This window comes from Lissotriton vulgaris, chromosome 1_1 (assembly GCF_964263255.1).
Source record: "Lissotriton vulgaris chromosome 1_1, aLisVul1.2, whole genome shotgun sequence".
Taxonomy (NCBI): Eukaryota; Metazoa; Chordata; class Amphibia; order Caudata; family Salamandridae; genus Lissotriton; species Lissotriton vulgaris.
This window is the reverse complement of record NC_141685.1, coordinates 1,439,079,920-1,439,092,093: the sequence shown is the minus strand read 5'-3', so window position 1 is coordinate 1,439,092,093 and position 12,174 is coordinate 1,439,079,920. Positions and strand designations below refer to the sequence as shown.

Sequence of the window (12,174 nt, the reverse complement as noted above, 5' to 3'; positions counted from 1 at the left end):
ATCCGAAAGCTTGAAGTTAATGAGCCATTGACCAATATCCTTGCTGTAGGAGCAGAGTATATACTTTGGATTGCTAGGAGAAAATTGCCACCCAAACCATTATGTTTTATTACTTCATAAAGGTAGGTACAACTATCTGTATCAAAGGCCTTGGCAGCGTCTTTGTATATATTTGTATACACCTACTTTCTTTTGTCATTTCAGGACACCCCAGCTATATAGGATTGACCTCCATCAAACTCACATAAGTAAGAACCTTTTACTCATGTAATATGAGGCTCAGGATACTTCACATATAACGATTACCCTGCATTCCACTTTCTGTCATACCTACAACATGAGGTAATGCAACCATTTGTAAGGATTTTCGAATAAGCCTCCCATGTGCCCTCTAAAGTACCCCCCATACGGTACAGATAGATATTTCTGATTAGATTATCCATGGGGATAACCTCCCCTATGACATCGCACCTATATCCTCAGGGGGATATACAAGTCCTTGTCTCCTGCAGCCTGTCCAAGTAATAGCCCCTCATGTGTCATATGACCCCTAGTATCCCAGTGCACTCTATTATTAATGGTGCACAACGTGATGATATGGCCTCCAAGTAGGACCTTCATTTCCATTTGTCTCCATCCTCTTTACTATCCCCTTAAATACTATAGCACTTTCCCTGAATTATGAATATAACTTCAATTTTTAACTTCTGATTTTTAGTTATATGGTCTTTTTTGATCCGCCTACCGTATTTTCCGGCGTATAAGACGACCCGGCGTATAAGACGACCCCCTACTTTGCTTAATAAAATGTAGGTTTCATGCTATACTCGCCGTATAAGACTACCCCCACTTCCAGTGCAGTCCAACGCAGTCCTGCATAGCCATTTTGAGAATGTATTTTATTTTGGCTCGTACTTTGTATGCTTTGTATGCTTTTGTAACCTGCACACTTATCACTTTTTCTCCAGGAATGTACCGATTGCTACCTCATGTATTTTGGTTGCTCGCTATTGTCACTTTTGATCCATGTAACTTAATGTTTGCTTTTGTAATTTGTCCATTGTTATTGTTGCTCACATCAGCCCATTTTTATATAATGCAGAAGCAGTCTGACACCTTCGGGTGTAGTCCGCGCTATGTAAAAACGCATGATAACATTACTTCAAATTTAGTATCCGGCGTATAAGACGACCCCTGACTTTCCAGAACATTTTAAGGGGTTAAAAAGTCGTCTTATACGCCGGAAAATACGGTACCTAGAAAATTAGTAACTCTTCTATTTTTTGTAGCCGTAACCGGTGACACTCCATCACGGTTACGGCGCATGACGTCCCAGGTCATTTAACCGGCATTGACTATGCGTGGTATGACCACATTTCACCAGGATCACAGAGAGCGTGCAGAACACTTCTGAGTAACTTGCTCTTCTTTTCTGAGCTCGCGCCTCAGAAGCACTGGCACAGACTTTTAATACAGCGGGGACCTCCGGGGTAATTTTTCTTACTTAAGCGGTCTGTCCTGACCCTCGTATTAAAACTGTTTTAGGAGAGCGAGCCTTTCCTGCTCTAGCGCTTTGTAACGGGGTGTACACGAGGTCCCCAGTCACCGGACCGACACCACCGCCTACAACTACCAGAATGCATTGTGACAGGGGGGACTCCGGGGATGAGGACAGCAATGTACTTTTTCCATACTCCCCTGTCTCTCTCCCCTCTCAGGACACTGAAGCCGGTATTGCCGATAATGCTGGCGAGGACTGGCCCTTTAACTCATGGCAGGAGGCGGACTGGGAGGAGTCGGAATACTACGCATTTCCGACAAAAGGACTCCGCCCCGAGGCACAGGTGTGCTTGATCACCCGGAGGACGGAGGAGGAAGGAGAGGAGCGGACTGAGTGCGAGGAGAATACGGAGATCGGAGGAGAGGACGGCGAGAGAAGAAGGAGATCGGAGGAGGCAGTAGAGAGTAAGAGAGGCGGAGGACGAGAGCGGCGTGGAACATCAGAGGCCGGGGGAGAGACGGAGAGTCACCTACAGGAAGCAGAGTCGGCGCCTGCTACGGACAGAGAGAAGCCAGGAGGCCACCGTTCCCGTGAGTCGCCCAGCCACTCACCCAGGGGAGGTGCGTGGCTTTCACAGGTGCGTGACCGATTGCGGGGCTGGGTGGATCTTAGAGGTACATTAGGTACCAGACCACGGGAAACCTAACATCCCGGGACCCCTACCCTGTGCACACGCCCCTCCCATTCACGATAGTGCACATTTGTGATTCAGAGCACCGGTGGTTTCCCTCACTCCCTTACCCTGACATCGAGTTCTAATACAGATAGCTGATACCTCCCTTGTTCTCTTTTTGCCTTCTGGGGAACGAGAACCCTGCATTCGCAGCGACGGACTCAGACGAGGAAGAATCACCCCCTCGAAGCCCGGAAGGGGTCCGAGAGAAGGAGAAGGTCACCCGACGAAGGCGTAGCAGGAGTAGATCCCCAAGGAGATTCAACCCGATTAGGAAGAGTTGTACTGATCACTGGTTTACTTCAATAAAACCTTCTTTACCACGAGCCCGCCTGTTGCCAATAACTGAACCCCAGCCGACCCCCAGCGTCACAGTGGTGGAGAATGCGGGCACTATAAACCTCGATACAGAGATGGAGACCCTCATACAGCAGCTGATCAAAGGACAGGAGAAGCTTGGATGGGTGGCCGAGCAACAGCTAACCTCGGCACAGGCTGACCGAGAGATTCTGAAGAAAGCCCTAGCCTCTAAAGAGGAAACCCAGCAAGTATGGGTGAATCCGGGGACTACCGGGACCGTCAGAGAGGCGCAACCTATACCACACGGCACCTCAGCGGTGTCCCTTCAGAAATACCGTCAAGGGGATGACCCGGATTCCTTCATACTCAATTTTGAGAGGGCTGCCAGAGCCTGTGGGTGGCCCATCAGCAAATGGCCTTTCTTTTTGGCTCCGCTCCTGTCTGGAGAGGCCCAAGCAGCCTACCAGGTTGCCAACCCAAACGGGGATACTCCCTATGAGGAAGTAAAGAAGATTATCCTAGACCATTTAGGACTGGACCATGAAGCATATAGACTCCGGTTTAGGAAGGAACGAGGTGCTCCAGGGGAGAACCCCAAGACGCTATTTGTACGATTGAAAATGGCTGCGGACAAGTGGTTGACCCCTGCCACAAGCACTAAGGCGGAAATCATGGATAGAATATATCTCGAACAATATCTCGAAGCGCTGCCTTTCGCTACCCAGAGGTGGCTCAGGCAACATCCCAACCTGACTACTACAGAAGCAGTCGACATGGCAACCAACTTCACGAGGGCCCAGCCCCGCTCATCCGGCTGGGAGCCGGATCGTGTCCACAAACCACCGGTAAAAACAGACAGGCGACCCCCTCCGTCCCGCCCTGTGGATCCCCCGAAGCTCCGAGTTTGGAAATCTGAGACCCCCACCTCTGCAGGGCCACAATGTTTCGAATGTGGTAACTGGGGGCACATTGCCCGGTTTTGCCCCACCAAAAGACCTCCCGAGGAGCCTATGGAAGTGGGATACTTGCCCCGGGCTGTTCTCTACTCAGCGGAGATGGGGAGCACGTACAGAGTAAGTGTACAGGTGAACGGGTCCTCCATCCAGGCACTGCTAGATTCAGGCTGTAGGCAGTCGGTCATACAAACGAAACACGTAGCTAAATGCCAGTATTTACCCCGACAAGTAGTAGCCATCCGATGTGTACACGGGGATGTCAAAACCTACCCTCTGGCTCAGGTCCCCATTCACCCCCCCAAGGGCCCCCAGCAGTTAATACGGGTAGGAGTCCTTAGCACCCTTCCTGAAGATTTAATCATAGGGACAGACAACCCCCGGTTCCTCCATTGGTTTAGACACAGTTTACAAAAACTCGAGATCCCCTCTATGTCCCCCAAACCAGCTCTTTTGGCACCCGAGCCCTGGGTACTAGACCGGAGTTTTAAGTTTGCCCAGATCAACGATCCCTCCCTCTTCAACGCTTGGGAACAGGCGCACCAGGATGGTGACAATCCCCAACCAAGGTATCCCCGTTTTGTAATCCGTCAGGACCTACTGTACCGACAGGGTAAAGAAGAGGAAGAAGGCCAACTCCTGGTTCCCCTCTCCTTCCGGGACCAAATACTCTTCTTTGCACATAGTCATCTAGTGGCCGGCCACATAGGATCAGAGAAGACGACGCAGAACATACTGCGATATTTCTATTGGCCCGGCATCTATAAGGACGCTAGCCGATACTGCCAGGAATGTAGCGTGTGCCAGAGGAAGAACATGACCAGACCCCAAGCAGTACCTTTACAGCCTCTTCCCATCATCGGCAAACCATTCGAGAGAGTAGGAATGGATATCATCGGCCCGTTACCCAAAACCAAGAAAGGATTCCAGTACGTATTGGTGGTTGTGGATTACGCCACGAGGTTTCCTGAGGCCTTCCCACTAACAGCCACTACTACACGACAGGTCGCCGACAAAATGATAGAATTGTTCAGCAGAGTGGGGTTCCCCAAAGAAATCCTGACCGACCAGGGAACCCCCTTTGTATCACGATTGATGAAAGAAGTGTGCAAAAACCTGGACGTCCATCAAATTAGAACCTCCGTATACCACCCACAAACGGATGGGTTAGTGGAGAGATATAATCGTACCATAAAGACCACCTTACGAAAAATGATGGAAGTCAACGGCAACGAGTGGGATCAACTACTTCCTCTGGCTCTCTATGTCATCAGGGGACAACGGCAAAGTAGCCTAGGAGTATCCTCCTTTGAACTTTTGTATGGACGACAGCCCAGATCGCTGATGGAAATGACAAAAGACGCCTGGGAAAATGAGATACCCGAAGAAACCTCTTCCACCCTGGAATATGCCCACAGTCTCAAAAGCAAGTTGGGAAAACTGAGAGACTTGGCCTACACCCATCTCGAGGACAGTCAACAAAGACAAAAGAAAGCATACGACACAGGAAAGAAGTGGAGACAGTTGAAGGAAGGAGACTGGGCTCTGGTACTCCTGCCATCATCAACACAAAAGTTTAAGGCTTCCTGGGTCGGACCCTACAAAGTGGTGGGGACGATAGGTAAAACCACCTACTCCTTACAGATCGGCACAAAGAGGACACAAACATACCACATAAATATGCTTAAGAAATGGCTCGGGCGACCCCCCACGGATGTACAGGTGGCCCTCAGTACTCCTGGGGAGAACAACACCACCAGAGAGCAGCTGAACGTAAATGAAGACCTAACCCAAACACAAACTGACGACCTAAGACAACTCCTACAACGACACGAGAGCCTGTTCTCGGATCAACCCGGACGAACGACGATGGCAGAACACTGTATCAAGACCATTCCTGGAAAAACCATACAGATGAAACCCTACAGGGTCCCAGAAGCAAGGAGAGCAGCCATCCGGAAGGAAGTGAAAGACATGTTGGACCTGGGGGTAATCAGACCATCTACAAGCCAGTGGTCGAGTCCCATCGTGATGATCCCCAAACCCGACGGAAGTCGACGATTTTGTATGGATTTTCGGGCGCTTAATGAGATTTCGGAGTTCGATGCATACCCCATTCCGCGCGTCGACGAAATGGTAGAAAAACTGGGAGAAGCAAGATACATCACGACCCTGGACTTAACCAAGGGATATTGGCAGGTGCCCTTGAGGGAGGAAGATAAAGAGAAAACCGCCTTTAGTACAGATACAGGGCACTACGAGTTTACTGTCCTACCTTTCGGGCTACATGGGGCCCCTGCTACATTTCAGAGACTCATGAACACTGTTCTGGCCCCGGTCTCTTCCATCGCAGCAGCCTATTTGGATGACATTGTGATACACAGTAAAACCTGGGAAGACCACCTACAGCATCTGCACCGGGTCTTTTTGGCTTTGGAGAATGCCGGTCTCCGGGTCAACGCAAAAAAATCTAAGATCGCTTTCCAGAAAGTGAAATACCTCGGGTACATGCTGGGCCACGGTGTGATAGAGCCTCAAATTGAGAAGGTAAGGGCCATTGCCGATACCCCCTTCCCGACCACCCGAAAAGAGATGAGGGCGTTCCTGGGCTTGGTGGGGTATTACCGTAGGTTTATACCTTCGTTTGCAGACATAGCAGCCCCCCTTACGGACGCCTTACGGAACCCAGGTAAATCAGGTACCCTTATACGCCCTACTGACTCCATGTACACTGCCTTTCAGCAATTGAAACGCCTCATCACCTCCACCCCGGTATTAACTTCCCCCGATTTCTCAGTTCCCTTTATCCTTCATACCGATGCCTCGGAGTATGGGATTGGGGCGGTGTTGTCTCAAAAAGGGGCGGATGGTCTAGAGCACCCCATTGTTTATGTGAGTCGTAAACTGTTCCCGAGGGAGTTAAAATATGCGACTATTGAGAAGGAGTGTTTGGCGGTACGGTGGGCAGTTGAGAAGCTTGCATATTACTTAGAGGGGCACCCGTTCGATCTGTACACAGACCATGCTCCCCTTTTGTGGATGGCCCGTAATAAATCGAACAATGCACGGGTAATGAGGTGGTTTCTGGCGTTGCAGCCCTACTCATTTACCGTCAGACACACAAAAGGAACGGAGAATGTAAGTGCGGACTTCCTCTCGCGGCATCCGCTCCCAGATCGGGAGCATCCTAGGGGGGAGGTGTGTAACGGGGTGTACACGAGGTCCCCAGTCACCGGACCGACACCACCGCCTACAACTACCAGAATGCATTGTGACAGGGGGGACTCCGGGGATGAGGACAGCAATGTACTTTTTCCATACTCCCCTGTCTCTCTCCCCTCTCAGGACACTGAAGCCGGTATTGCCGATAATGCTGGCGAGGACTGGCCCTTTAACTCATGGCAGGAGGCGGACTGGGAGGAGTCGGCATACTACGCATTTCCGACAAAAGGACTCCGCCCCGAGGCACAGGTGTGCTTGATCACCCGGAGGACGGAGGAGGAAGGAGAGGAGCGGACTGAGTGCGAGGAGAATACGGAGATCGGAGGAGAGGACGGCGAGAGAAGAAGGAGATCGGAGGAGGCAGTAGAGAGTAAGAGAGGCGGAGGACGAGAGCGGCGTGGAACATCAGAGGCCGGGGGAGAGACGGAGAGTCACCTACAGGAAGCAGAGTCGGCGCCTGCTACGGACGGAGAGAAGCCAGGAGGCCACCGTTCCTCACCCAGGGGAGGTGCGTGGCTTTCACAGGTGCGTGACCGATTGCGGGGCTGGGTGGATCTTAGAGGTACATTAGGTACCAGACCACGGGAAACCTAACATCCCGGGACCCCTACCCTGTGCACACGCCCCTCCCATTCACGATAGTGCACATTTGTGATTCAGAGCACCGGTGGTTTTCCCTCACTCCCTTACCCTGACATTGAGTTCTAATACAGATAGCTGATACCTCCCTTGTTCTCTTTTTGCCTTCTGGGGAACGAGAACCCTGCATTCGCAGCGACGGACTCAGACGAGGAAGAATCACCCCCTCGAAGCCCGGAAGGGGTCCGAGAGAAGGAGAAGGTCACCCGACGAAGGCGTAGCAGGAGTAGATCCCCAAGGAGATTCAACCCGATTAGGAAGAGTTGTACTGATCACTGGTTTACTTCAATAAAACCTTCTTTACCACGAGCCCGCCTGTTGCCAATAACTGAACCCCAGCCGACCCCCAGCGTCACACGCTTACTATCTGAAATATGAATATTAGTAGACGCGTGCCTGGGCTGTCTTATAAATGTATTATTTAAAATTAGATCACTCAGATGAATTGCACGAGCTGAGATGCTGATGCCGCATTGCACTTAGAGCTCTATTGCATTAACATTAAAGCTAATGCCTATCCTCTGCCCATTATCCATAAGGGGACAAGGATGAGTTTCTGCTCTCCTAGCATACTCGTCTATATCATGAAGGGTTTTACCCATAGGATTTTGTTTTCCTGTAGAATAAAAATCACACAAAAAAGGACTGATTACGGGATTTTCACTTGCCTTTTGTCTATCCAGTTTATCACTTAGGAGCTTGTTCCCGCTAATGTTAATGCCAATATTACCTCCTTCCCTCGATTCATAAAAGGGACTACTCAGGGGAAGATAATGTAATGCAAAATTTATGCTGAAATGTTCTTAATTACTACTTACTTGTTTGCCCTAATTAGGCCACTTTGACTTTGAACAAGATTGCTTGGTGAATAATAAATATGCAATGCAATCTTTTGCTCTTTCCTACTAATGAGGGGCAAAACAGGGTGTTTGGAGGGTTGAAATTTGAGGATGCTACAAGATTTGTCTGTATTTCTCTTCACTGAAATAAATATGAGATCAATAGGGATCCACTGAGCTATATTTATCAAATTGTGTCTCGCGCCACAGCAAACATGAGGCCTAAATGACATACAAATTATATATATATGGATTGTGAGCAACCTTCATAATACGTTTCCAGATAAAGAAATGATGATAGTGAACTCATACATATGTGAAGAATTGATTAGGGCACTGCCCATGTACTTTGCATTATGTTTAACCGTAAGATTGCTTTGAGAAATGTTTTATAACTTCTGTCTGGTTTTCTCTTTACTTACAATTTCTTACTCATCTTTTTTATTCCACTTATATGTCTCTACACTTCACCTTTTTATCACCAAACATGTCTCTCAACTCTCTACCTTTTCTTTTTTCTTCTAATCCTTCAGGGTTGGGGAACACTTTAACAGTGGCATGTTTGCTTAGCTTATCACGTATAAATGACGTACCTGAAAATTTGACTTATCACATTTCAATCCTTTACACTTCTTCGGATTATCTGTAATTTCCTGCCTTAAAAAAGCCCTTAGCCTATTGGCCCTACAGGCGAAACACATGTCGGCTGTTTCTCCTCTCTGTTGTGGCATCAGTAGATTTGTTTCAAATAAATGAACATAAAAAACGAAGGATGCATCTTGGACTATATCATTACAATATAAGTTATTTGGAAAAACATACTTATGAGCACAACTTTCTCCATCTATACACCTACTAATTGACTCAAGTTAGTTGCTCTTGGGTGCAGTCACTAGAGGGGAAAGTGTCAATCAACGATTTGGGTCAAGACTCCACTTGTTGCCTGTATTCCAGACAGTTCCCACCCACGAGTGCGTGATACAGGTTGCTTCAGTTGAGCTAAAATTCACCTGCCTTATCACCATTGTAGCTAGGCTTAAGCTTGTCATCCTAGAAGTGTGCAGTGGTTCTAAAGTTTTGGGAAACACTGGGTTAGAGCACAATGACTATAATTATAAGAAAACTTTCAGAATTCCCACAATTTAAGAAAGAGCAGGTATTCTGTGCATATGGTTTTCCTCCTGTTCTCACAATCCCAAAAGCTTTTCCAACCACCTGTCTGCATTCTGGTATATATTAGCAGAAGCTTGGCACTGGGCTACTTAAACTAGGGTAGGGACATCAGTATGGCAACACAGCATCTAAATATCGCAGTCAGTTGGTGAAGGGCTTGCAGGCAAGGTATGAAATAAGTATTACATTTGCCCATATAGGGGCAGAAGGGTACATTGGCAGGGATTTGTGTAAATAGAGTGTGTTTTAAATAGGTTTTCCTTTTGGCCATTTCTATGGAAGAGGTGCACTCTGTAAACATGAGAGTATGGGTAACAGGATCCTGCATTTAAGCTAAAAAAAACAACGCAGCCATTCATCCAGGTGGGTTATGTTAGTTTGTCAGTCCAAACAGTGTGCTGTGACTCCAATAGTGTTGGGAAATATGGGTTTGGAGCACAAATGCTGACAATTACCAGAACAGATTTTGTTTTAATATTTAAGAAGGTGCAGGTTAATTTGCTGATATGTTTTACTCCATGTTCTCATCATCCAAAAGCACTAGCATCTTTTTCGGCACCCTGGTATACCTTTAGCAAAAGTCAGGCTATGGGCTACATATGCTAGGGTGGGGACACCAGCATGATGACACAGCATCTGAAGATTGCAGTAAGACTGATGGGTTTTAAAGGCAATATGGACATGAAATAAAGCAGAATCATTTGGAGTACACTTATGGGACCTCAGGCCTCAGCCCCTGTTTATAGATACACCTTTGTTTTGGTTTAGGTGGGACAGGCTCACCTGGCATCCTCAAAAGGACATGACACAGCTTAAATTTGATACATGTCATATGAATCCTATGGGTGAGAGGGCCATGCCTAAGCTGCTAGCTCAAACAAGGGAGGTTACCATCGGTCACAATACTCCACCCTGTCCCCACCCAATGACCCTCTCAAATGGGTCCATATTTCACTTGATGGTGTGGCACATGGTTATCAGTTTGGACCCTCACATTTGGGACTTGCCAAGTAGGGGGGGGGGTGTAAACAAGGGTGTAGTCAACCCCCAAATGCAAATGCACAAATTTGCACACAGTGCACAATGGATTATATCACACAGAATATGGTTACAAAGAGAGCAGTAGCTTTAAATCCCCTTATGGGTCCTAATTTTTACCAGATCTGTACTCTCATACAAATGGAGGTCAGCGGGCAAAGATAAGGGTACTGCGTTGGCCACAAACAATAACTTATTAACAAATATACTCATGGCCTTGAAGACACACTCCACAATGCTTACCTGTGAATCATGAACTCCGGGCCTGGGCAGCGAAGGGTAAATATAGGGCACAGTCAACCGCTAATCAGACGGCACAGAGGGCACCATAGGGACACCACATGGGACTGTGGTTAAAGAACAGAACAGTAGTTCCCAACTTCTGGGAAGGCAATCAAAGATTCCAACAGAAGGGTAACACAGCTATGTACAAGCCCACCAAGCAAGAGGGCTTGGCTCGACTCAAATTCTAAATCAAATCTAATAAGAAGGGCTTGATAAATGTGGCATGGATTCATTAGTGCAAACACCACATGGTACCCCCATAGAAACAGGGCACACCTGCCGGAGATATATGAGAGAATTGGTCCAGCTAGAAGAATTGGTAACTGCAGGTTGCAGAAGGTTATGGAGCCTGTCACGGGGGGGGGGGGGCAGATATGATGTCAGCCACATCCTTGGCATTGGCGGAGTTACGGGGCCACCTGGAGGCTGATTGGTACATAGGGGTACCCTGTTCGGAAGCACAATAGGGGTGCCCTATGCCAAACCCCAGGAGTCTTTACAGGAGGACCCTGGATGAAAAAGTTAGCCCCTGTTGTCCATCGAGCTGTTGTAAGCCTGAGCAACTGGGGGCTTGCCTTGCAAAGCTCCGCCCCCAAAAAGGTGTTAGGAAAGTTATGGACTGGTGGTCCATAGTATTTAAGGGGGATAATCCCCACATAAATGGTAGCAGCGATTGGGTTGGCCAAGATGCAGTTTGACTTATCAGGCAGGCAGGGCATTTTAGGTCAGTCACCGCTGCCTGCCCTTGGATCGCCCGTTAATTAACCCACCACATTGGCTTACTTCAGAAATAAGAAATAAACATGCAGCAAACTGCCTCCCCCCCCCAAAAAAAAATGTGCGTGGACTAATGATTTTGTTCAGCGCAACCAATTATTGCTAGGCAGGGGAGGGTTGTCAATATCGGCACAATGCATACTGCAGAGATTCATAGTTGGTTCCAACGCTTGTGAAAATCCACTAAGTTAGGAGTGTGTGTGAGTATTCAACTCATTTGCCAAGTATTTCCCAGGCCACTCCTTTGACTCTCACAGGTGTGCCCACTCATCTGCAGTACTCTTTCAGCTGGCACAGGACAATCAATCAACTTAGCATAATGGTACTTATTACGGTGGCTGACAAAATTAGTTTTGTGCTAATATTGCCATCTGGGGAAACAAACCCATAAGTGGTGAAAAATGATATTAATAATGAAATTAGAAAACATTTATCACGAGTCGGAAACAAAAAAGGCAGGCGTCCTTTAGCCGTTCTCACACTTTCAGTCTACGCTTTCCTTTTTTTCAGTCATCGGAAGTCTCTCGAGAGCGTGAAATGAATCAGTCATCCCTGCTGGTTGGGGGTGGGGGAATCAATTTACCTGAATGCCGTCGAGTAACTTGCTCATGCACCAGTAGCTGTCAGCTTCAATGTTCCGCAGCACTTCTTCGGGCAGGCTGGAAACAGCAAAATGTTCCACATCCTCTTCCCCTAAAAGAAGAGAAAGGCGAG

The 12,174-nt window shown here is 48.0% G+C and overlaps 1 protein-coding gene across 1 annotated transcript in view; it reads right to left on the bottom strand.

Annotated features, from left to right (window-relative positions):
• TBC1D22A (TBC1 domain family member 22A) overlaps positions 1–12,174 on the bottom strand; it is a 2,197,648-nt gene that overhangs the window by 1,048,873 nt on the left and 1,136,601 nt on the right. The window contains exon 9 of the mRNA XM_086967294.1: positions 12,044–12,153. Coding sequence (XP_086823420.1) covers positions 12,044–12,153 — 110 coding nt within the window. The remainder of the gene's footprint in view (positions 1–12,043; positions 12,154–12,174) is intronic.